This window comes from Natator depressus, chromosome 3 (assembly GCF_965152275.1).
Source record: "Natator depressus isolate rNatDep1 chromosome 3, rNatDep2.hap1, whole genome shotgun sequence".
In the NCBI taxonomy this organism is placed as follows: Eukaryota; Metazoa; Chordata; order Testudines; family Cheloniidae; genus Natator; species Natator depressus.
The window spans coordinates 160,919,151-160,945,023 of NC_134236.1; the positions used below are offsets into that span (position 1 = coordinate 160,919,151).

The following is a 25,873-nucleotide window of genomic DNA, read 5'->3' on the forward strand; positions in this document are numbered from 1 at the left end:
TCTGCTCCACTCTTTCCCCATCTGTTGCCCATAATAAGTATTTTAATAAAAAGAGCCATTGGCAGGCAAGAGTGTTTAAAACAGGTTCGTTTCGTTTCATTTATTACCCAAGACACATTTTCCACAAAGATAAAAAGAGGATTGTTTACAAAAGCTCTCGGGCAGCAGCAATATGAGTTTCCCTTGAAACGTGGAGGATGTTTACAATGGATGTGACACCGGCTTCAATTTTATCATTAGGAAAATAGAACACACTAAGATTAATGCTCCTGTTTTCAGGATTTAATAAAATATGTCTCCAATATAAGCAGGCAGTGACAGTATCATAGCTGAGTTGAGCCAGCAATGTACTCTTTTTAATCTTGCTGTTGAAAAATGCTTGGTTACTGGGCCAACACAGAACGCTAGAAAGCCAGTATTGTGCCTCCTGCATTCAGAAGATTGATGCAGCCCCTAATGTCATGGACTGGGGATTCTGAGTACCAGGAGAGGCAGCAGGTGTCATTACTTTAGATTAGAAATTTTCTTCTCAAAACAGTTGATCCCTGTGATGAGAAGCTTTTTATTTTGCACATTGCTGGAGCAGTACTTTATATTGACATATCTCTGGCAGCCTGTTACAGCTTGCAAAGCTTGCTTTGAAACCAGCTCTAAAGAAGTTTAGATAGCAGGGGACTATCGAAAGATGGCAATAAATGTATGTAATAAAACATACCATGTCTCATGGTAGTGGACTGGGATTGTTGCTTTCATAGATTGGTGCAGTGAGATTGTCCATGACATAGATAATAGGCATCTTCCCTTGCCATCTTGGTGTCCCTCCTTTGAGCCACACTTAGAAGAATTGTTTTAGGCAGAAGAAGAGAGAGCTCTTCAGACCTTTTCTGAAGTTCCTAATAAACATTCCTGCTTCCCCTAGGTTTAGTCCACTTTGGAAAGTATGCAAAGTATTGCCTTTGGTGTGAATCACTTGTTCTGGGTTTCACATTATTATTAAGCCTTGCTAGCGAAAATGCAAACAAAGCTTGTCTTCAGGGTATGGGGAGTAGACAGTGCTGCGCATTGTAATCAGCCGCTCTTGAAGTTTCGTTTAATATCTCGTTGTGGGCTTTCTTTCTTTTTTTGTTTAAGCGTTTAAATCCATTATTCATGTAACAAGATTCACAGAGAGAAGCAACTGAATTGTGATTTCAGTGGAGATTCTGTTTTAGAGAAATGGCATTTTCATTATTTAAATCTATGCAGTGAGTCTTTACTGCATAGCAGATGCATGAAATTAACAAAACAGCCTGTTCATGGGGCACTGATCCTGTTGGTTATTTCCTCTGAAGGGAAATAAACTGACCCTTTTAGCTAATTCAGACGCTTTAGGCTCTCAGAATGCTCAGTTCAATATTGTAGTCATTTTATTAATCACAACAGCAACTTTGAGAAACAGTGACCAAACCAGTGGTCAACTAATCTTATTTCTCATTTTTGGTAAAGAGGCTTCCTCTGCTATACAAAAAAGCAATGCATTCAAACACTTCAGCTACTGCTATTTTCTAAAAATGTTCCTTCATTTAATTCGTCCACCCAACAAAGTGATTTTTTTCTTTCAATGTCTGTTTTAAAGCATGTTTATATTGCAATTCTTTCTTATTTGCATAGCCCTTTGTAGTCTGCTTTATTAATACAGGGCCAGATTCTATCACTGTTGCATTTAATTCCTTACTTCCTGAGCAGGCGATTGAAATCAAAGGGGCTGCTCACAAAGTGAGGTGCTACTTGACTCGAGTAAAGTCATCAGACTCTGACACCGGCTTTAAAATAATATATTTTAGGGGCTTTAATTGCTTTAGCAATATTACCTGTATTGTATCTATTACAGTATACTTTACAACAACTGGTTTCGTAGCATAAGCTGTTTAAGAATGGAATTATTGTTTTTAACTATTTCATAGTGTTAATGCTATATGTATTAACAGGACCTTAGGACTGAATTCCAGCTGCCTAGTAAAGGTGTTTGGCACAAAACCTCAGGGTAGAGGGGGATTACAGAGTGGTAGGTTTCTGCTGTAATTAGGATTTGCCTCCTTTCACTTTTATCATCCCCCCACACACAAAAAAAAAAGGTCCCACAGAAAGACCACATCTTAGGCCACATCATCATGATAAATGCCACTGAGTTCTCGGGAGGAGGTCTTGAGGTATGGCCTGCACATTTCTACACATTTTCTGACCTAGCTATGGACATCACATTCCTTCCCCCACACTGCACCAGAGACTTGTGACAATGGTCATTCATGGTCAGAATTCAGGCTTCTAGTAGCTTTAATATGGTTTGGGGTTCAGTTATATAGGGGGACAGTATTTGGTCCTGTGTAGAGTGTTGTATCAAATCCATACACTGAAGATACTCTGTATGAAATGGTTGCTGCTGTTGTTGAGTCTCTTTTTTTCTTTTTGCCCAAGTTTGTCCACTACCTCCAATGGTGATTCATGGAGATTATATTTGCCATCCGCGGCCTTGTGAGCGTTATAACCATGGAACTGTCGTTGAATTCTATTGTGATCCTGGTTATACTCTTACCAATGACTACAAATACATCACGTGCCAAAAAGGAGAATGGTTTCCCTCAGCTCAAGTATACTGTGTCAAAACAGGTAAAAATAGCACTAAGATCACAACTTCTGAGGGAGTTTACCCTTTATTTTAACAGTATAATCACAGGCTGACATTGCCTGTCAAACTACATTTGTGTCATGTTTTAAATTTTACAGGTTCATTTTGAAACATTAGTAAGATGTAGTTATTTTCTGCTTTTATGATCTTGAATTTTCAGTGGCTAGCTCCACAAATGCTAAAAGGTGCATATTAAATGTCTGCTAGATCTTTATTTTGTTTGTAAATAAATCCAGATTATAAACACATTAATAAAAATAGCATGGAAGACCCTGAAAGTAGGGATTTTGTCTCTGTATTTATACAAAACCTACGGCCCTGATCCTGATTGGGGTCTCTGAACATTACTGCAATATAAATATGAAACAACAATAATAATCTAATGCAACTATTTTATTGCCCTTTTGCTACAGAGCAAACCTGGCCAAATACACAGGAAACCCTCCTGACTACATGGAAAATAGTGGCATTTACTGCTACCAGCGTTCTACTGGTACTTCTGTTGGTTATTCTAGCCAGGATGTTCCAGACCAAATTTAAGACGCATTTCCTTCCAAGGTTGGTACTGTAGATGGAGGGCTTTAATTTAGTTATTTCACTGAATGGAGAGGAAATAAAATGACATTGCAAATATCTTCTTTTCTTGCGTTGAACAATAAATAACAGAGGGAATTGGGGGGGGGGAATAGCTAGACAACCCATGGAGTTGGGACCCCTGGAATTCCATAGTACTGTTCTGGCCTTTTCTAGGGCAAAGAGGAGAGGCAAAGTTTGCCAGATTCACTTTGGGTGCGATTATAATAATCGCTAAACTGATACTGAGAGTATTGTCTTTGATCGGATATACTTACAGGTAGAAGCCACATATTTTAATGTGTCCATTTTGGGAGTTGGGGAGTAGGTTCTTTTAAATATATTGGGCTTAGTAGTGTAAACTTCAAAAACACTTTTTTTTCCCTCAATGGAAATATTTTTTTAAAACTTCATTGAGGTCTCCATTGAAACCCCTCCAGGATGTTCATTAACTAACTCTCTCTCTCACTCACCACTGTGCAGACGTCACTTACCTGCTATTAATGCTCATGCTATTCCTTGAAAGACAGGGAGGTAAATATTACCCTTCCTTTACAAATGGGAAAACAAAGGTTAGTGGGTTAAGTGACTAGACAGGTCTACATAAGTGAGTTGGTGTCATACCTTAGTTCAGAATTTCTGGGCCCAGGCCTGTGCTTAGACTGCTAGACAACATGTTTGTCTGTCTGTCTTTCTCTGTGTGTGTTTCTTTTTTACATCATCTATAGGAATGAGAGATGGGAAATATATATTAGGTCAACTAGTCTGTCCCTGTTCCAGTGTAGGTGATGGACTAGTTAGCCTGAATTATACATACGCAAGCAAGAGAGCCTCTAGATTTAAGAGGCTGCTCCAGTGGCAGGTGTCCTGGCCTGTATTCCTCTGACTTGCTGAAATAGGCTTCTGTCTTCCTCTTTCAGATGTTCCCATATCCTAAAAACACGTGGGATCCTGGTGGGACTCCATTGTAATCTAATTCACATTTTTGAGATTAACAGATCCAAAATTGTATAGCCTGAAAAAAGTGGTTTGCTTGAAAATATCCTCTTAGTAGTGCCGGGGGGTGTTGGGGAATGTGCATCATTCCAAACTGAGGGCAAAGCGAGCTCAAAATCTCAACCCCAAAGCTTGTGTCATCCAGCAATTATCAGCTCAGTATAGTTTTGCATGTGCTGCAAGTACCCTACCCCTTTAGCTCCAGTGCTGATCTCTTTAGGGATTCACACACTTATTGATTCACCCCGATTCTATAGGATTCTATATCCCTGGTATTTACTCTGCATGGGACAACAGAGAATGCTCCTTATCGCTGCCTCAGACCTGTTTTCCTTTCCTTCTCTAAACAATGTCTTGGTTCTGGCTTTGTTTATCTCATCATAACAAATTGCACACACCTATCAGTCTGAGCGGATTTCTGCAGATCTGTGAAGCGGATATTCCCGTGAATGTTAACGACCTTGTATAGCTCCATTTCATGCGATTAGAAAATATTACATCTTGAAGCGGTTGCTTCAAGATGCTATTGAAATGTTCAAAGACTCCATGATGATCTGTCTTTGTTTGATGTAGAGGTGCCCAGGAGAGTTCCACCAGCGACCCCGACTTTGTGGTAGTGGATGGTGTTCCTGTCATGCTCCCTTCCTATGATGAAGCTGTGAGCAGTGGTTTGAATGCCTTGGCACCGGGATACTCGTCTTCTGCAGCCCAGGGGCATGTTTTCCAGGCAGAAGATCAGAACCCTCCAGCTTATCCTGGCCCAGGAGAGACAGACACATTACCTGCTGAATTTGAGAGCTGTGATAGCATATCAGGCTCCTCCGAACTTCTCCAAAGTTTATATTCATCTTCTGTGTGCCAAATGTGCGTGCATCCTATTTCAGATAGAACTGAGGTGATCAATAGCACCACTGGGGAGGCTGCATCCACAAGCCCAAGTATCGATATTGCAGATGGTAAGTTTTGCTTGGATATGTTACGTGGGATGTGTGTCAAAGGTAATGGTCAATAAATACAATCCATGTGCTTGTGCTTCAGAGCAGGAATTAAGCAGGAATTTTTTGCAGTATACATGTTATTCTTTATGCTTTCTTCAAAACAAATTCTTCAGTACTTTTAGGATCTCATCTCCCCTACCCCACCAGGCTAAGCCCTAGCCAGGTTTGTGGCAAGGGGGGTTGGCTCTCCAGGAATGGAACAGGGAGGAATCTTCACCCCCAAATCACACATTGGCAACAAAGCCACTCCTTGGAGAGTTTTTCCTTGTTTGTTTTGGAGTGAATGGAGGTTTAGTTGGCTAATTCCAGGCATCACAATAGAAGCGGGTCTTGAGGAGGGATTAGACTGGGGATAATATTGTATATTTTGCTCAGGTACAGCCTTTCATCATGCACTATTTGTATGACAGATATCGTCAACTGGTAGGTGTGAGATGGCATTCTGCAGGCAAATAAATTGACCTATGCAGTCTACAAGCTAAAGCCAATAATTCTTTTTTTTTTCCCCTAGAAATTCCATTGATGGAAGAAGACCCTTAACCAGCACAAATTTTGTTCATTATATGATCACACTGGGCAAAATGAATCATGCACATATATATACATACAGATAGAGAGAGAAAAAGACTATTTAAAGATTGGAAGGAGGGTATTTTTCCTATTTTTTGATCTTCCGTGTGATGATGTCACCAGATTGTGTGCACATCTCAATCAACTGTGTGGTTAACAGCATCAGCAATTGAACAGCAGGTTTGTGAAATGAATCCTGGGGATTTGATGAGACCATTTGCCGAAAAAGAAACATTAATTTCAGTTCCAAGAATTCATAGATCTCTGCATTGCAGGAAGTTGGATAATTCTGTAGAAACACTGTTGAATTTTGATACAAGTACTTACTGCCTCATAAAAGCATGTCAGATTGTGTAGATTTGCTTACAAAGGCTGCTCTATACTATCTGTGGACCCTGGTTTGTGAAGGATTATTATAATTTTTTAAAAAATCAGTGTTGAAATCTGAAAAAAGAAAACAATCTCCTTTGAATATCCTGTATTAACCAGGCTTTTAAGAGGAAGCCATTGTTTTTTCTTCCTAACATCATTTCAGACCTTGTCTGCAGAAAACATAACAGAAGAGATGGGACTCATATAAATTTTGACATTATGATAACAAATATAAATATATGTGTATATATATATACACACTCTTTTAAAGAAAATTAAAAAGAAAGGGAAAGACATGATCTGGAGATTTTTTTAAAGTAAAGTAGGATTTATATAATATATAATGTACAAGGTAAAGTATCAATATTTGTATTTATGCAGCACTTATATGTTACATTTGATAAACCCTGTTATGTTATGAATGGATTTAGAAAGTGTTAAAATAACAAGGTCATGATGAAGGAGGTGTTGAACTACTGTCTTGTTTCCCCATTTCTTACACCATCCCATACATATATATATATAGGTTATTCTACGGCCAAAGCACTACAGTGTCCCTACTGTATGGGGTAGTACTCTGGGTCATTACTGTAGAATACTATAGTACTTTTTTTTTCTTTTAAAGGGGCATTACCTGTATTTCAGTCCTTTTTTTTTTTTTATTTACCAGCTTGTATCCAGTTGACCTTCATAGAGCTTGTTATTACTAACCAAGTGCTCTGCTACCATGTTAGCTTCCCTGCAGGAATATTTGAAAAGAAGGAAGGACAACGCAGTCAGCTTGAAATGCACTCATCACGGATACAAATAGACAGAGTGATATTGTTTTAAAGAAAATGCACAGTGCTCAGAGTGCTGTTGAAATTTGATTTCCTCCTTTGCAAGAATGGAATACCATGCCTCATGGTCCACTTGTGGCTCCATTTCTCTCCTCCTCCTCCTCATGTGGAGCTGGGGCACAATCTAACCACTGCAAACAAATCCTGTATCTACGGTATGTTCCTGGGAGGATTATTACATTATTTGTAAGGAATATTCCTCCCTGCTTCAACTTGGCTATTCATTTGCCAAGCAAATTTTCCATCTCGTTTCGAGCATTGCACACTTGAAATAAGAACCTTTTGTTAAGTTTACAGTGGTTTAAACCAGGGGTCTCCAAACTACGGCCCATGGGCCGGATCCAGCCCGGGGCTTCCATTTGTCCAGCCCTCCAACCAACGGGGAGAGGCGGCGAACAGCTGAGTAGGCACTCCGAACAGGCAGGGGGAGGGCCGCCAGCAGCAGCTCACGTGGGGCGGCAGCACATCTGAGCTGTGGGGAGGGGTGAGTGTCTCTGGGAGCCAGTGTCCCCCCAAAAGGGGAGACAACTTAGGGGAGAGTCGTTCCTGCAGCTGAGCAGGCACAGACCCCTGCCTTAGAGTAAAAATACAAGCCAGATGCTTGGAGTAAAGAAGATGGATAATTTCATAATGGTTAAATTTTAACTACAGCACTAATAGAACCAAACAGTCCCAACCAACAATGGGAACCTGGAGCTTCTCTTACCAAAGTACAGCCAAACTTTCAATCCTTTTGTCATTTTCTTCAGCAGAGCAGGCACGCCTAGCAGGCACAGGGAGAAGGGAGCAGGCAGGGGGCACAGCAGACCCAAAAAGGGGAGCCAACTTACAGTACCTGCATCGATTAACTTTTATACCTGATTTAGAATTTAATACAACACTGACACAGTAGAGTAGTGTTGTTTTTTTAACAATTTTGCATATATTTAATTTCTTTCACAGTTGCTTCGGCCCACGAAGCCCCTTCAAAAATCTAATATGGCCCTCATCTCATAAAGTTTGGAGACCCCTGGTTTAAACAATAACTCACTGTTGTCTTGACTGAGACAGATTATCTGTGTGGGCTAGTTGAAAGAAAGAAAGCAATATAGCAATAGATTCTAGTTTCAACTGCAGTAGAACATATCAGGAGTATTTCTGTTATCATTAGTCACTCCATATTATACTGTTGTTTTTGTTCATTTATTTATTTGTGTTGTGAGAGCAGCTAGAGGCCCCAGACATCAATCAGAGCCCTATTGTGCCAGGCACTGTACAAACATAGAAGGAGGAGATGGTCCCTGCCCTGAAGAGCTTACAGTCTAAGTATATGATGAGACAATAGGTGGATACAACAAACAGGGAGAGGCAGCAGAGTGTAAGATTGAGACAATGATTGTTATGATCTCGGTTGCCCCAGTCTGAGATCAGAATCTCTAAAGTATGATGTTGAAAGGTAAGATGCATACAGTATCATCTTTCATTGTTGCTTAAATGAGACCTGCAAATTGCTTTGACGGAGTTCTCTCAGTTGTATCAATATCTGAGATTTCCCCCATGCGCAGGCCATGAGGACATTCCCACCATGTCCAGCTGTGCTTGTATTGCCAATTCCTGGTTCAGTTTGCCATCCCAGCATATATACTGTGTGGGTGATGTGATATCAAGCAAGGAAGACCCTCTGGAACACAGGGTTAATTAAATGATTTCGTTTTATAGTATTGTTGCACAGATTTGCAAAATATTAACCATATTACAATTATCCTATAAAATATAGTGAAATCTGTTCTTGCTGCTATCCACAGTCCCCTGTGTTAACAGTTTGCAAAATCTCAATCCTTGTGAAATTATTTACTTCCTGTATGTTAACTCCTACTGTGGTAGCTGCCTGGTTAATGTATGTCTGCTTGTCCGCAGACTGCCATTGCTCTGTCCATTGTATTGCAGTCAGCCTGCTGAGGTGGTCAGAAAGGGCAGCTGGTTCCAAACTTGAAAATTTATTTTTCAAATAAAGAATTTAGCTCAAAACACTTTCAAAGTATCAATAGAGAGTTATGGTTTATTGGACCATTTTTCTTTATAGACCTGAAAATGCAATAGAAAACATGTATAAGTGAAAGCTGCCAGTTAGTCTTTTGGTAGTGGTGCTGTGCTGTATTAAATGTGGCCCAAAAGAGAAAAAAAATTGAGTTTGTCCCCCGTTTAATTCTTTATGATATACAAGATAGCCTGAAGGATTTTTCCAGATGTTTTGTTGCTTGCTTGCTTAACATTTTGTTCTTATTGTTTACATTGGAGTGGAATTGTAAAGAGAGTTATATGCAGCAGTGTTGAGCATGTTTGAAAATTCCCCCCTAGAAATCCAGGTCTTATGTTTTTTCTTGAAGACACGTTAGGTCACTGGAGAACTGGTAAGATGATACTATGCTTACCTGGCAAGTGAAAGCAGATTGGGAGGGTAAGGTATTCTTATTGTGGTTAAAGATTCTGCACGCGAGCTCCTTCATTTAAGGGTTAAGAGCTCACAACCTACGTTTCTGAGATCTCCAGGAAAACCAAGAAAGAGCAGACTTGACATTCCTGAAATTTCTAAGGTGAAAAATAAGCAGGAAAAAATATATGTTGTAGAGAGGGCGAGAGACAATCATTTCTTCTTTGAGGTGTGTCCCTATGGGTGCTCCGCTGTAGGTGTCTGCGCCCCTGCGACTTTAGTCGGAGATTTTTGGTAGCACTGTCCGTTGAGCCCGCACATGTGTTCTTCCCCCCCCACCCGCCAGGCTATCTAGCACTGCACCGGCGAACCCCCCTCTTACTTCCTTCTCAGCTGCTGGCACTGGAAAAACATGGGCTCCCAGTCGTTGGCCAGGCCAGCCAGAGGGGTTCCCCGGTGCAGCCACGTCGGTAAGGCACCAGCAGCTCCGAAGTATGGTACTCAGAAGAGCTCTGCTGTGAGCTCTACTCTCTGCCACATCGGCTGCACCACCTGGAGACAGACAATTACCGTACCATCTCTAAAAGAGCAGCACAGAAAAAACCTTTGGTACCAGGTGCGACAAAACTCCATCATCGTGGACGTGGTTAATGCACGAAGCAAGCAACATCATGCCAAGTCGACTCCATATGATTGGGCTTGGCAGGATGGCATATTTGTCGGCAACATTACCATTTAGAGTCACGAATTACCAAACTCTCATGGCCAAATACAATTTTATTAATTATGGGAAACTAAATGCGTTTCTGGGACATTTACTGGAGACACAAAATTAGCAGTTCCAGACCATTCTTAGAGAGGGTCATTTATTAGCCAGACTGGTGCTAGAGGCAGCACTGGATGTAGCTGATACAGTGGCCTGCCCGGTCTCCTTGACAGTGGTACTGAGGCAGGCTTCTTGGCTACACTTTTCTGGGTTGCCCAAAGAGATGCAGAAGACTTCCAGTTTGAAGGGCCGAAACTCTTCATGGAGAAGACAGATACTTCCCTCCACATCCTGAAGGATTCCCAGGCCACATCACACTCCCTAGGAATCTGTACTGTGAGACAGAAGAGAAGATATACCTCTCAGCCACAGCACAGGTCACAACCTCCTCAATACCCACCATCTCAGCACTGTTAGGACCTGCAGCGTAAGAAGACGAGGGCTCAAAAACAGAAGCATTTCGCACCCCAATCCATGACTGCCTCTCAATCCGCCTCCTTAAGCACTTTTGACAGGCTGATTGAGGGCCTGAACAATTATATCTTGCAACATCAGCTGCCATCTACACACCTGTCACGCCCCTTCAGAAATTGCCTGGCCCTTTTTCACAGCAGTTGGGAGAATATCACCTCTGACAGATGGGTCCTGGAGATTATTTCAAAGAGTTACACCATTCAATTCATGTCCTGCCCCCATTCCAACCCTCCTTCCCCGTCCCCCTTCCGTTCTGAGAAACCCTTTTTCACGAGAACCTACGTCATCAGGAAATATATAATTTGTTATGCCTAGGGCCACAGAACCAGTCTCAGTGCAATTCAGGAGCAAGGGGTTTTACTCTCATTTATTTCCTGATCCTCAAGGCGAAGAGAGGTTGGAGGCCCATTCTAGTTATAAGGGCATTAAACACTGGAAGGCACAGACGTTCAAGATAGTGATGCTAACCACCATTATTCCAGCTCTAGAGCAAGGAGATTGATTTCTAGCTCTCAACCTACAAGATGTCTACTTCCATATCTCAATATAGCCATCGTACAGGAGATTTCCTACAGTACACCTGCTCTGCCTGGAACTGCTCCCTTGATGCTGGAGACACTAGTTCCTTGCTGGGTTGTGGACTTGGGCTTAGTCCTGCTGGAAGTGATGCAGGTGATAAGGGTGTCTCTGTCGACTGTGAACCACTCTCCGCTGGTGCACTAGGTGGTATTTGAGGCTCCAGTTGAGCCTCTTGCACCAGTTTAGCTGCTGCTGCAGGTGCTGGCTCCCCTGACTCTGGTGGGGTTGCAAGCACGGACTCTGGTGCTGACTGCTCCGCCAGGTCTGATCCTTGGACTGGCTCTGGCTGGGTCCCACAAACTGGATCTACAACCTCTGCTATAGACTCTGGTCTGGGGTCTGGTTCTACCAATTCTGGCTGGGTCCCCGGGCCTATAGTATCAGGGGACACAAACTGGGTCCCTTTAGGAGGCTCAGGAATGGAGTTAGGTGTGGAGGCCTGTTTAGCCTGGCTGCGGGTGACCATCTGTACCCTTTTTGTTAGCCTCACATGGTTAGTTAAGTCTTCTCCCAGCAGCATGGGAATGGGATAATCATCATAGACTGCAAAGGTCCACATTCCTGACCAGTCCTTGTCTGTAGGCAAGTTAAGAGTTGGCCTTAAAGGGTTGCACTGTCACTTGGGCCTCTGGGTTGATGAATTTGGGGTCCACCAGGGATTGGTGGCTAGCTGACATGTGTGCTCCAGTTTCTCTCCACGCTGTAATCTTCCTCCGACCCACACTCAGTTTCCCTTCGGTCTGGGGGTATTTGCGAGACATCTGGGCCTGAAGGCTCTTGGTGATGAGTTGCAGTCAGCTAGTGCTCTTGGGGCAGTAGGCCTTCACATGCCCCAGCTCGTTACATTTAAAGCATTGCCCAGCTGAGTGTGGGCTGGGGCGAGGTGGGTGATTGGAGAGTGGGGTGGTAGGACGATAGGGCATCTGGGGTCTCCCTGGCTGTGTGGAGGGCTTCTCCTTGTGAGATGGGGCCTTGGGCTCATTCCGATGGTGGGTGTCGTCTTGGGTTGCCCCTTCTGGTACCCCCACCAACTGCTACTAGTTATCTTCTTCTCTGCCACCTCCACCCATTTGGTTCCGATCTCCCCCACCTCGATTACAGTTTTGTGCTTCCCATCTAGGATGTACCTTTCTATTTCCTCAGGAACACCCTCTAAGAACTGCTCCATTTCCATTAGGAGAGCCAGATCTTCCTGAGACTTAACACTTGCTCCTGATATCCAGGCATCCCAATTTTTTACAATGTGGTAGGCGTATCAGGAAAATGCCCTATCTGGCTTCCACCTTAGGGCTCTGAACCACCGACGGGCATGCTTGGGGGTTAGCCCCATCCTAATTCTGGCCTTGTGTTTAAAAAGTTTGTACTCGTTCATGTGTTTTTTAGGCATTTCAGCTGCCACCTCTGCTAAGGGTCCACTGAGTTGTGGCCTTAGCTCCACCATATACTGGTCTGTCGGGATGTTGTACCCAAGGCAGGCCCTTTCGAAATTTTCTAAGGCCTCTGTATCATCGCCTACCTTGCATGTGGGGAATTTCTTGGAATGGGGAGCGGTACCTGGAGGAGGACTATTAAGGCTACTTGGCTGACCCAGCTTAGCCCTTTCCAGCTCTAAGTGCTTCAGCTCTGTCTCCGCTTCTAAACGCTTTGCCTCCATTTCCACCTCCAAGCGCTTCATCTGTAGGAAGAAATTCCTGTCTTCCGTAGTTAGAACTCAGTCTGGGTTAAGGGCATCCCTCCATCTTGGCACCTGGATCTCGAGTTGGGGAGGGCTGACCATTCCCTCTGGGGAAAACTCCAGTCCCCCATCCCCTCCCTGCATTTCTGTCATGGAGCTGGATGTCTGGGCTTGATCTGGGTCTGTCTTCTCTGTGGCGTGCCGGTTTGGGAAGACTGGTTGCTGTAGGGTTTCAGTGCCTGACTGCAACCTCATGCACAGGGCTGCCCTACTCTAGCCTAGCTATTTCGTTGCCACAAAGCTAGGGAAAAAAAATAAACTGCTTGTTGGACTCCCTGGCTTTGCAGGCTGAACCCTTTGCATGCCTGTTCCCCCTCAGGCAGCAAAGAAAAGAGGAAAAAAACTCCCTGGTTTTGCAGGCTGCCAAAAGGAAAAATGTGTCCTTTTAAAATCCTGAGGTCTGTGCCTCTGGTTCAAAATGATCCCACGACTGCAACCATGTCAAGGCTAATTCCCCACTCTGGCACTATGAGTGCAGAAGGTGGGGGTCCACAAGGATTCTAAAAATTAATAAAAATAACGAGGAGTCCTTGTGGGACCTTAGAGACTAACAAATTTATTTGGGCATAAGCTTTCATGGTTTAGAACCCACTTCATCAGATGAAGGGAGTGAAAATATAGGAGCAGGTATAAATACATGAAAGGATGGGGGTTGCTTTATCAAGTGTGAGGTCAGTCTAACGAGATAAATCAATTAACAGCAGGATACCAAGGGAGGAGAAATAAATTTTGAAGTGGTAAGAGAGTGGCCCATTACAGAGAGTTGACAAGAAGGTGTGAGTAACAGTAGGGAGAAATTAGTATTGGGGAAATTAAGTTTAGGTTTTGTAATGACCACTAGAGGTTCCCAGAGGCTTTGGGGCAGAGATGCACTATAAGTAAGTATTGTTTTGGTACAGGTGTGGGAATTTTGCAAACTCAATTTTATACTCACTTTAAAGAAATAACATCAATGTTGAAATCTAGCCAGTTTCAAAAACTAGTTAAAAGTAGTTCCAGAAGCTACAGCTCCTCTGCAGTCCCTCTGCCAGCTTCCATGGTTTGATGATGTCCTGTTTTGAAAAAAATATGTTTCTCTCCTGTGTCCATATGTGAAAGACCCACCTAGCGGGAGGAGGAATGCTGGAGCAGATGGCACACACAGTGCTGCCAAATGTAGACTGAAAAAACAGAAACGTGTTACTGTCATCTCCAGTATCGTCCTCTTGAGTGGTAGTTGCTAACCATTTGGAGACAGAAGTGTAGTTGCCTATAGCAGACAAACCTCTCTGTAAGGATGGTGGGTTACTCCTCTCATATTGCAGCGTACATTGGTACTGATGTGTTAAATGAGATGCCGACCTTTAACATAGAAGTATGAACAGGAGATCCAACAGGTTTGGTCAGAAAAATGTAAACAGAGGTGTTCTGAGGCCTCATTCTGAACCAGTGGGCATCTGTATCTTTGCTGATGTCACATCTGCCCCTGAAAAAAAAAATCTCAAAAATAACAGTGTCAGGCAAATTTGACTGGCCAACTCTCAGACGTTTCCAGAAGTGTGTCAGATGCACTGGCTCAAAGGATTTAGGAGAAATAACTGGGCTTAGCCCAGTTCCCATCATTTCAGCCTGTTTTCAGTGTTGTTTGTATAGGAATGTATCCTGTGCATTGTCTTCTGGCATGTTCACCATCCCTTTGGTGTTTATACAGATTCCAGCCAGAGCTGTACTCCAGTTCAGCAATGGAAGTATTCCATAGACCTGGACTCCACTAAGAGCCTCTGAGTGTAACCCGAGCCCCACTGCTGCCAACGGGAGCTTTGCCATTGACTTCAGTGGGACCAGACTTTCACCCTAAATCAAATCTGAGATTGTGTTAATCTGCTCTTCACTTTCAGTTTTGGTTGTTCAATAGGTGCAGGGCTCTTTACTGGAAACTCCCTGTGCACTTTGTGAGGTTATTCACCCTCCGCATTTAGCTGAAGACAACAGTTTCAGAGTGCAGAGCCACAGTGAAGACAGCAGTTAGATTACTGAAGTGGTCAGATTATTGTCAGGTTTGTGCAGAATGTTCCTCCCCTCAGCATTGTTCTGGTTCCAGAAAAGGAGTTTCATAAGGCTGCCCAATCCTCTCTGCTTCCTTATGCAGAGGTTAGCCAGTATGCCACATTAAAGCCAAACCTGGACCGAGGGGAGAGCAGCACACCTGTGGCTTTCTAAACATGGATCTCCTGTCTTTTGGTCTCTTTTGGATTCTGGGGAGCAGACAGGGAGGAACCAGAGAGCAGCTTCTCTGGATCTCCAAGGGCACATCTGCTCCAAAACTAATACTGGTTGAACCAGTAGCAAATCCCACTGTGCATCTGTAATACCCACCCCTTGCAGGCTGCTTCTGGGGGAGTTATGCTTCCATGGCAGAAAGACGGGCCTTGCTTTGCCCTGTCCTGTTTCAGGTCATTTTATGCATGCTCCTTCCCTCTGCAGGTAACATGAGGGAGCTAACCTAGAGTAACAGCCTCGTCCTTCCGCTTTCCCATCTGTGCCCCAGAATAATTGGTAGAAAACTCCTCAGTAGGAACTCCTGTAGTATCCTTCATGCTCGTTAGGGTTTTCCCTATATGGAAGCAATGTGGCCCAGACTTTCCAGATACACCTTTTCCATGAGTGGAAGAGACAATATTTAACAATAACAGAAAATGCCCCCACCTGCTGGCTAGACTCTGTGTGTGTGTGTGTGTGTGTGTGTGTCCTGCACATTAACACAGCTGAGACTCAAACTAGGACCCTTGTGATCTGATGGTGGCAGCTTTCCTTTGCGAGTCAGAAAGAAATCCCCTAATGGACAAGGCAGAATGAGCTGGGCTAAGATCCATGTAGTGATTATTTGATAACTACAGGAACAAGAGATCCATACAATAACTTATTTGAAGCAGAAGCCTGCAGAATAGATGGGTTAAAAGCAAAGAAGACCAGTGGAAACACCCTAGCAGGGCGCTATGGGAAGGCCTTGGGACTGATTCAAAATGAAATAAAGGCACAAAGAGAAAGAGATTCTATGAGAATATGCTTCAGGTACCTTGGGCGGATTCAGTTCTTCACTCTTGCCTCTGCACTTCATGGTGCATGAATTAGCTGTGCTTGCAGCAGTGATTCTTGTCTGCCATGGATGAGACTTTCTTTGTGCTCAGATGAATTTCCTCCATCTTTCTAGATTTGCTTTTTCCTTCCCCTCTGCTTTTTTCTTCTTCTTAGTCTTTCCTCTTTGCTTTCTCTATCCCCTCTTCACAGTGTTACTTCTCTTTCTCAGACAAGATGCTGGGATGTGAAATTAGTTTGTTGATATCAGGCCGTTTCTAGAGGCAGAGTTTCCCCATCACAGCACCTCATTGACATTCTCAGAAGAGAAGACTGAATAGGTCATGGAGACTGAATGACCCACTGCCCGAAGAAATGCGCCATGGAGATCATGGTTGAAGCACAGTGAGGGTTGCTTGTGTTACGGCAGCCCATGCTTTATCTGGTCTGATGCTGTCAGTCCCCTGGCCCATCAATCCATGTGAACGTATACGCACAAAGAAGTATTGGCCAAGATTTTCAAAGAGTGACCAGTGCTTTTTGGGTGCCCAACGTGAGACACTTTTCAAGGGGTTGATCTTCAGAAATCTGCAAATCAGGCTTGAAAAGCTTGGCCACTGGACACAGCAGAACAGTCCATCCAGCTATATCCTATTGCTGCTTGGTTCGTTTCTTAATAGAAGAATAATTGTGCTTTTATTACAACAAGCAGCTGAGAATTTGTTAGTTACTATGTTGTTACGTTTACATCCAACTTTTGCCAAAACAAGACTAGGTTAGTTTTCTACTGCTCCTTGCCCTCAGCCTCTGGCTTCTGAGAGTCTAGTGCTGGATGAATGCCACTCTTAACTCTGTGTCTCAGAACCCACACCTGTTCTCTCTAGAGTATTTACACTTCTCACCTTTGTCCTTGTGTTATCTCTCTGGCAGCACATTTGCCCATCTTGATCTTGCTGCTATCTGATATTTTAGTGGGAATGCAATGTCAACTGATGTATTTTTTTATAACCATATAATTACTGCCTCTCAACAAGGTGCTTGGGGCAAAAGGTCTTTCTTAGAACATTGGGATGATGCAACAGTCAAGAATTTCAGAGTTAGCATTCCAAAGGGCTGGGCAGTTTCTATTACAAATATGTTTCACTGGTGGTTTGTGGTATGGGTGGCTCTCTCTTTTATGGGGTGGGGAAAGAATTGCTGAGCAAAGCTGTGCTGGTCTGCATCCACACCACTAGGACACAGCTTGATACCACAAGAAATACCATTAACGGTGCATCTTCACGCAATAGATTTCATTAGTCTGTAGATCTGATAATACCTGCAATTTTAAATCCAGTTTTTATAGGAAACAGAATTGCTACAGTCTATGGCTCCACTAGGAGGAAACCAAACAGGGGCTGAGTGCCGTTCTCCACTGACCATGTGCTGCTCTATACTGTGTCACTAACACTGCTTGTTTAATAAATGGAGTGTTACAATCCCCAGTGAAATTGTTCATTTACATTATAGTCTATGGCTGAATTGCCCTCCCCATTCTGTGATTCCTTCTAGATCCTTTTTCCTGTGCTGCCTGTTTAAATCTTGCATCAGAAGTTCACTGCACCCTCATCAACAAATATGCTATGAAGGATTCTTCAGGCCAGTCCTACAAGGTGCTGAACGCCTTCAGCTCCCATTGGTTTCTCAGCACCTCTAAGGAGGGCCCTGAAATTGTTACTTCATTTAAAAAAAACTAAACTGCACATTAGACATTGAGATTGAGCCTGATCTTCTTCCTATTCTTTTTCATTTGTTGTTTAATTTTAAATTTAAAAATTAATATCAACACATTCAAGAAGTAGCTAAGGAAGCCAACTTTAAAGCAGATCAGACTCATGGTCAAAATTAGAGCCCAGAAAGAAAGAGTCACTCGTTAAGAAGAGTCAATACTAGCCCATAACTACTGAAATCTGAAAGCTTAATGCAAGCTGTATCCCTACATTAATTGCTAGTGTTTATAAGTGCTTTTGCTGGAAAGATACAACTTCTGCAATGTAGTTACATATTTATACTCTGTACAATAGATCTGTACGCTTACAAAGGTGGGCCTGTGTCTTTGGCCACCAGTCAGAAGGGAGCTGTGTGTAATATTCACAAGTGCAATACAAATAAAACACATTTGTGAACTTTGACATTTGGTGAATTTTTTTTCTTTTACAGAATGACAAGAATGACTTAGATCTTAGAGGAAAATGAGTCAAGGCATTAGTAGTGTCAGAGAGAGAGGGTGGAAATAAGAGCAACTGTGTGGAGGGTGGTAGGTATGTTTTGAAGGATGTTAGAGGTTCTGTCAACTTGGATTTTTTTTTAACTACATAATTTTAAAAGCTGGGTTTATGATAGAGCACACTTTAAATGGCTTGTTTAGTTTCTTTAAAAGAAATTACTTGATTCATCTGCATCCCTGCAGATCCGTATCACTTACAACAATCTTTGTTACATTGGTGTTAAAGTTGCTGCCATACAACCGTGCCTTCTGTTCCCTATATCATTCTGGAACATGGGACTTCTAAATCCCAAACCAAACAAGCTAAGGTCTCCCCACATATTCTGAAAAGAATATTTAGTTACATAAGAACAAAAGAACGGCCATACTGAGTCAGACCAATGGTCCATCTAGCGCAGTATCCTGTCTTCTGACAGTGGCCAATGCAAGGTGCTTCAGAGGGAATGAACAGAACAGATAATCCTCAAGTGATCCATCCCGTCGCCCATTCCCAGCTTCTGGCAAACAGAGACTAGGGACACCATCCCTGTCCATCCTGGCTAATAGCCATTGATGGACCTAGCCTCCATGAACTTCTCCGGTTCTTTTTGGAACCCTGTTGTAGTCTTGGTCTTCACAACATCCTCTAGCAAAGAGTTCGACAGGCTGACTGTGAGTTGTATGAAGAAATACTTCCTTTTGTTTGTTTTAAACATGCTGCTTATTAATTTCATTTGGTGACCCCTAGTTCTTATGAGAAGGAGTTAATAATGTTTCCTTATTTACTTTCTCCACACAAGTCATGATTTTATAGACCTCTATCTTATTCCTCCATAGTCTCTTTTCCAAGCTGAAAAGTCCCAGTCTTATTAATCTTTTGCACTGGTTTTACACTATTGCAGCTCACATGCACTGGGGGTTGCACTGTGTAGCAACATCAGTGCAAAAATTTCAATGTAGACAGACCTTAAGGGTCTTTTGCCAGGAGAGAAAAATGGGTGGGCTGAGAGTAACACCACCAAATGTGTTTGCCCCACTCCCACCTTCCCCTCTGTGCACTCCTCTGGCTGCGGCCTCTTCTCTTTCAGCTTTGCTGCTGCAATTAGTTGTAATCCACCCTTGTACAGAGTAGTTGCATGAGGCAGGGAGGGCAACTAAGCATCAACATCACAATGAAAGTGACTCTACTCAAGCTCTCAAATGCACACAGTAAAGAAACAAGTAGCCACCCAGATCGCTAATTTAGTAATAGCAGGCACATAATTTTCAGGCAAGTATGATTTCCAAGTTGATGCTGACTTTTAAAATGATAGTAGTTATCTGTCCAGCGGAACTTGGGCTCCATGGTATCTCTCATGACCCCAGTCAAGCCTCTACAAGGCAACAGGAGGAAATGGAACAGATGTGAGCAGTGTTTGTGGGGCTTAGACTCATTGCACAAAGGGTATGTCTACACTGCAATAAATCACCAATGGCTGACCCATGTCAGGCTCGGGCTGTGGGGCTATAAAATTGTAGCGTAGACAATCCGGGTTTGGGCTGGAGCCTGGGCTTTGGGACCCTCCTCCCCTCCAAGGACATCTACGCTACAGTTTTATAGCCTTGCAGCACAAGTCAGCTGACATGGACCAGCCGTGGGTGTTTTATTGCAGTGTAAATATACCCAGAATCTTCTGAGACTGGCAGCAAGCCCCAGACAGAGTCGACCTCACTCTACAGTGTAGGGCAGTTGCTGGAGCATGCTCCAGTCTGGCTCCTTGGAAACCATCACTTGGGGGCAAAGTTTACAACAGCTTCCAGGCTACTCTAAACTCAGATGTAAGACTGGCTCCAGGATCAGGGAAACGACCACCTTGGTGCCCCAGCCCACCCCCCACGTCCTGTTCCCAGCAGAGATCTGGACCACCATCTTCATTTTACAGTCTCATGAGCTCTTGCTCTAAGTATACCTGATCAGTGATCACTCACTAAAATATCAGAACCTCCGGAAGGGAGAGGGTTGGTGTTTGCAAAGGTGGTGCTTAGTGGAGGGATCAAATGGACACTGGATGGCATGGAAGGAAGTGAAGCCCCAGAAGGGAGAGGGCTGAATACAAAAGCCACAAAAGTGGACATGAGGCAGTGCTGTCCTTCCTGCTGAACTTTTGCGTGTAAATCCTGCTTGCTTATGGATGGAAATGTGGTTTGGGAGCTACACAAGGGAACTGGCAGCCAGGACTCCAAGCCTCTATTCTGAACTTTGCCAATGTGATCCTTGGCAAGTCCCTGTGCCTCAGTTTCCTCAGCTCTAAAACTGGGATAATGATACTTAAGTCACTGCAGTGTTATGAGGCTTCATTAATTAGAATTTGTAAAGCACTAGATAAAAAAGAGGAACTGACGTGCCAAATATGACCAGCTCTGCAATTTTTGTACTTTTTGTACTTTACATGTATTTCGTACATGTACAAAATGTTACTACTTCTGCTAAAGTACAGCGTCTCCTCCACTATTTCCACACTTGAGGAAGTTGTCTGAGTGAAGCAATACAGCCTTACCAGTGGGCTGTTTTTCATAATTACAGCTCTCCTCAGTGACCCATGAGGCACAAGGCTGTCTTGAAGGTGCTGAGTTTAAGCCACAATTGCACTGGAGTTCAGCATGTGCCAGTGTGTGCAATTTATAATTTGTTTCACAGGGCATTTCTTTTGGTGTTACTGGCAGGTTGGCTTTGATCTTCATCCTTCCTTTTATTTGCACGCTGCTAATGTCACTAGCTGGCTTATTGATACTACATAAAATGGGAGATTCAGAGAGATGCAATGTTCAGGGACCAACAGGTCAGTCTAGCAAGCTGCTAGACACACCGATATGATGAAGGCTGTTCCAGGCAGATTTAATAAAGGTTAATCAAGCTTGTATGTTTAGAGTAGTTTAAAAATAGATATAAGCCTGAGCCGCCAACTTTTAATCACAGGAGTAATTCCACGGAGACCATTTTAAGTTGGGAGTATTGGGCCCTCCAACGTTAATCCTTATCATTTCCCTCCCTCTTTCTTAGTCATAAGGATAGTCTTTAAAGCATGATGACTAAATTCTGAGCCATTTTGCCAGGATCTGATGGTAACTCAAGTAGCTGAAACTTTGGTCAACCAGTTGCTGCTTCAGTTTTCCATAATCATAATGTAGGTATTTGCAAGTCAAAATAAAACATGTTGAATTATTCCAGTGTCCAGTGCTGGGAGCTCCAAGTCTGATGGAATGCTGTACTTTTTGATCAGTGAGGTTATTTGGTTTAATCAGACTGCACTGTCCGACTGTCGTAACTTTTCTGTTCCTTTGTTCATATTGCCATTGAGCCAGATAAATCCCCAGTGTAACTTCATTGTGCTGTGGTTGCAAGATTTTTGACCACATAAGAATGAGAAAATACATTCCTTGCAGTTTTGGATTTGATTCAGAACAAAGCTCACAGAAACCCATTTGGAGCTGAATCTAAGCCATCTGAAATTGGAAGGTGTTGGCTTGGAGGATCATCTTTGGGCTCACCTCTACTTTCTAAGGGAAGAAAAGATGTCCAAGCGCATACTGTAATTTCTTTTTTGTCACTCCATCATTTTGGTGAACAAACTGTTCAGTGTGTAGCTTTAATAAAAGCTTTCCAAAAAGCAGTGAAGGATATCCAGGAGTCACCTTCCATTCCCCTCCCAGCTGCTGTGTACACGTCTGGGTTCTTTAGAATTTGTGACTTTATTGAAAAGTGAACAGATTTGTCCATACATCCTGTGAAAATCAGCTGGAAAAATTCAAATACTTGGTATTTTAAAACCTTTTCCAGGCTGGTCTTTTAAATGCTGAGACTCAAGGAATAACAGGAACTGTGCCTTATTATTACTGGAACATATCCAAATGAACACAATTCTTTGCTTCTGGTGTCCTCTCTAGGGCTGCACCATAATAATGGCTTTGATCTTGCATGGTTGGGGGCCTATTATAGATGAGATCACTGTGTCCCACAAGAACATTTTACCCGTCTGTTGTACAGTATGCGAGAGTCCAAAGGTGCAATAAGAAATACATTCAGTCAGTGCAATACATGAAATAAATTATCAATTTAATTTATGAATCACCAAAGTGCAATTAGGGGACTTCACTTAGAAAGTATTAGTCGTTCACCTTAGATCTCATCCATGGCTATTCACATTTCGTGGATTCTGTTTGGTTCATTTTGGCCTGATCTCAGCTGAGGACAAATCCTTTTTGCAGTATAAGTCCAGCACTAGTCCTAGTTAATAACTTTTTTTTTTTTTCATGCATGCATGGGTCGTCTTTTTGGGTTGTCTTTCAGCAACTCTTATGGTCACACTTTTTATATGAAGGTTCCATTTATAAACGGCTTAGCAAGGCTTTGTACATTATTGATGCATGTTATAGTCATATTACAGACCTGAGCAGTATCAACAGTCAGCGTTATAAGCCATGGTAATAAACAACCTATTGACCTGTTGGAGACTATAACAATATATATAAACAATTGGTTAACCAGTCATTAATCGTTTATTGACTCTTTATAAACATGCAACCAATAGCCTTAATGTGGTTTTCCTCCTAAATTACAAATAATTATGTATCTTATTGTTGTACCTCAATGCTTTAATTGATCAATGCTTCAACCAGGGACACACAAGCTTAATAAAGGAAACTCCACAAATAGGCTTCCTCTTTAAGCTTTTCAGTGTTTTTCACTGGTGTGGGGGAAGTACCCGTGGTATTTCTGCTGTAGTTGCAGTGGAAACCACAATATGGCATTTTAGAAGTGGCAGATTTGTGGTCACAAAAATGTGCCTGTAACTGCATGTGAAAAGCAGGGAGTCGCATGCAAGAACAGCCAGCCAGGGGTCTAACTCACCATTTGTGTGGGCCACTGCTTGAGATGCACAGATAAATGTAGCAACTGAAACTACACGGTGGTTGTCCAGTCACTGCCACAAAGGCAGCTTCTGGTTTAGCTGCCACCATCTCATGTGTATCCTTGGAGAATGACAAATTAATACAAGTAAGTGATTTTTCTTCTTTGTCAAATACAGCAGCTGCAATATAGCCTGAGGTGATGGTGCAAGTGTTAGTTTGGTCATCAGTGTGCATCTTCTCCTACAGTAATCTGGCACTAATCACCCTGGATTTATCTTGAGGCCAGCAGAAACTTTCTATTGAAGTGTCCCATATTCATAACCTAACATCATCCCAAAATAATTATCATGTTAGAAGCATCTCCTTTAAAAAATGCTCAGATGCAAACTTTAGGAGGGCGTCAACTATGTTATACGAGGGATATAATTCAAGGTGAATTTAGAATAGGATCAGAAACCGCAATGATATTCAAGGAGTATGTCCCAGCCTGGCTTGTAAACAGCATCCATACAACAGATAAGGAAAAGATAATGGACTAATATTCAGAAGTGCTGAGCACCTTCAACTCCCATTGGTTTCAATCCCACATCAGTTTCAGTAGTCATTGTGAGTGCTTTGCATTTGTAGGTGAAATGCAAATCCATTTATCAAACACCTTTCATGTAAGTATTTTAAAATACTTCACAAAGAGGCAAGGAGAGGTCAAGTAACTTGTTCAAAGCCATAGATCAAGTCTGTGGCAAAGCGCAGCATAGAAACCAGGTGTGCCAATTCACAGTCCCCAATTATTGCAACTAGCTCACAGTGCGTCTCCTACGCAGTGTAGCAGTTAGTAGTTTCTCCTTTGTAGCATGTTTATACAATCACATTGTTAGGATGGGGTGCTTCTATTATACCTTGATATGCTGGTACCCGTGTACTGAAAGCACTGTTATGTATGTATTTTAAAGATGGAGCTGCTTAATAATTAATTATAAAGTTTTTATTCAGCAGAGGCTTTTCAGCTGTAATAATAGTTTGTGTGGCTGCTGAATATCTTCTGTTTATTGTTCAGCGACAACCTGATATCTTTGATTTATATATGGCAGGTTTACACACACACACACAACCAACAAAGGCTTCAGATTGAATGTGCTGTCATAATCTGGGAAAGGCTTTTATAAAAATCACTTCTGTCAAGTAGAGTTCCTTTGTTAGACATTGGAAACTGATCATGCAACTGGAGACTCATGCTCTTCTTTCCTTTCTGAGTCAGAACTCTGTGTCCTGTACAGGATGTTGCTTAATGCTGTCTTGTAGGGGAAAAAAAAGTCCAGCTATAACTGATATTTGCAACAGCACCTGATGCAGAAGGCTGTACTCAAAGGCAAACGGTGACATTTTAAAAATCTCTCCTTTTGCAATGACAAATTAGCTCTCGCCTTTGCTCAGGTCCTCATCACCAGGTGATTTATGATCAGAATCATGTCAGCCTGCAACAAGTCAGCCTTGTTTGTTAGCCTTCACCAAGTAAGTAAATAAAAGTAATAATTTACATGTATTATAGCACTTTTTATCTCTGGGTCTGAAAGAAATATACAAAGGTTGATTATTTGGAAGCGATTGTTGGCCAGAACCTTAAGCTAATGTAAATCAATGTAGCTTTGTTGACATGGCAGTCTTGTACTTAGAGGTGATATTCATAGCGCAGCAAGCCCCATAGTAGGTGAGCCGCCCTGGATTTAAAATCACCACCTGCTGACAACCCTGGTGAGAGCCTGAGGGCAGGGAAGTTGGGGATAGTTGACGTGTGAGGGAGTGTGCTGGGAAGTGTAATGTGCATATAGCTACAGCAAAACTACTTGCTGGGAAGTGTGTGTGTGTGTGTGTGTGTGTGTGTGCGCCATCACTCCTATCTTGCCTTACTGCCTGCTCCCCCTGGCTTGTATACATCTCCAAGGCCTCCTAAGGGCTGTCACAGCCTGCCCCTGCCTCCTGCCTGGCCTGTGGATCAGTGGGACCTCCCTTAGTCTCTGCTGCTGTCTACTCTCTCCTGGCTGAGGCTGCATGTCCAGACTCTGTGTGCATATGTGTGAGGCCAGGTCTACACTACAAACCTTTGACGGCATAGGTATGTTAGGAATGTGATTCCCTGACTGACATACCTGTGCCAGCCAAAGCCTCTAACATAGACACACCAGTTTATACTGTCAAAATTGTGCTTTTAGCAGTATAGCTGCAGTTTTGCCAGTATAAACTGCATCAACACGAGCATCACTTGGCTGGTTTAAACTTGTCTGAGTGTGTAAATGTAAGTAATTTAGTGATTATGGGAGGGTCAACAGTGGGCCATGGATAAACCTGAACTGGCCCTGCTCCCATCTACTCTTACCTACGATTTTCTTAGACCAGGAATAAATCCCACAGGAGCAGAAACCATATTCCATCTGCTAATCCTAATGATCTATTAATTAATCAGTAACTAATCTAAATCATGCTAGTGCTCTGAAATAGCACAGGCTGCCAACTGAACCAAACCCACATTTCACGGGTACAGATGTGCTGCTAGTTTTCGCTATTTCTGATCTGAAATATTTTGTGTTCACATAAACTCACCAAATTCTCTTGGACCTCATATTCCCCCAGTGTGAAACTACCCTGGGGGTTGGGGGAGAGGGAGTATTAGCAGCAGGATCAAAAACTAAGGTAGCAGAAATGATCAAAGGCA

The 25,873-nt window shown here is 42.7% G+C and overlaps 2 protein-coding genes across 5 annotated transcripts in view; both read left to right on the forward strand.

Moving 5' to 3' along the window:
• Positions 1–6,833, forward strand: part of SUSD4 (sushi domain containing 4) — a 126,096-nt gene extending 119,263 nt beyond the window's left edge. Inside the window, exons 6-9 of one of the 4 annotated variants that reach the window (XM_074949203.1) lie at positions 2,455–2,646; positions 3,079–3,223; positions 4,808–5,190; positions 5,744–6,832. In XM_074949203.1, the coding sequence (XP_074805304.1) occupies positions 2,455–2,646; positions 3,079–3,223; positions 4,808–5,190; positions 5,744–5,772 (749 nt within the window). In that variant the 3' untranslated portion in view covers positions 5,773–6,832. Of the gene's footprint in view, positions 1–2,454; positions 2,647–3,078; positions 3,224–4,807; positions 5,191–5,743 lie in introns of all 4 variants that reach the window. The other 3 variants (XM_074949204.1, XM_074949202.1, XM_074949205.1) reach the window with 3 other exon arrangements.
• The window catches only part of TLR5 (toll like receptor 5), a 50,462-nt gene continuing 30,432 nt past the window's right edge, over positions 5,844–25,873 (forward strand). The window contains exons 1-2 of the mRNA XM_074949201.1: positions 5,844–5,982; positions 6,845–7,168. Coding sequence (XP_074805302.1) covers positions 7,071–7,168 — 98 coding nt within the window. The 5' untranslated portion in view covers positions 5,844–5,982; positions 6,845–7,070. The remainder of the gene's footprint in view (positions 5,983–6,844; positions 7,169–25,873) is intronic.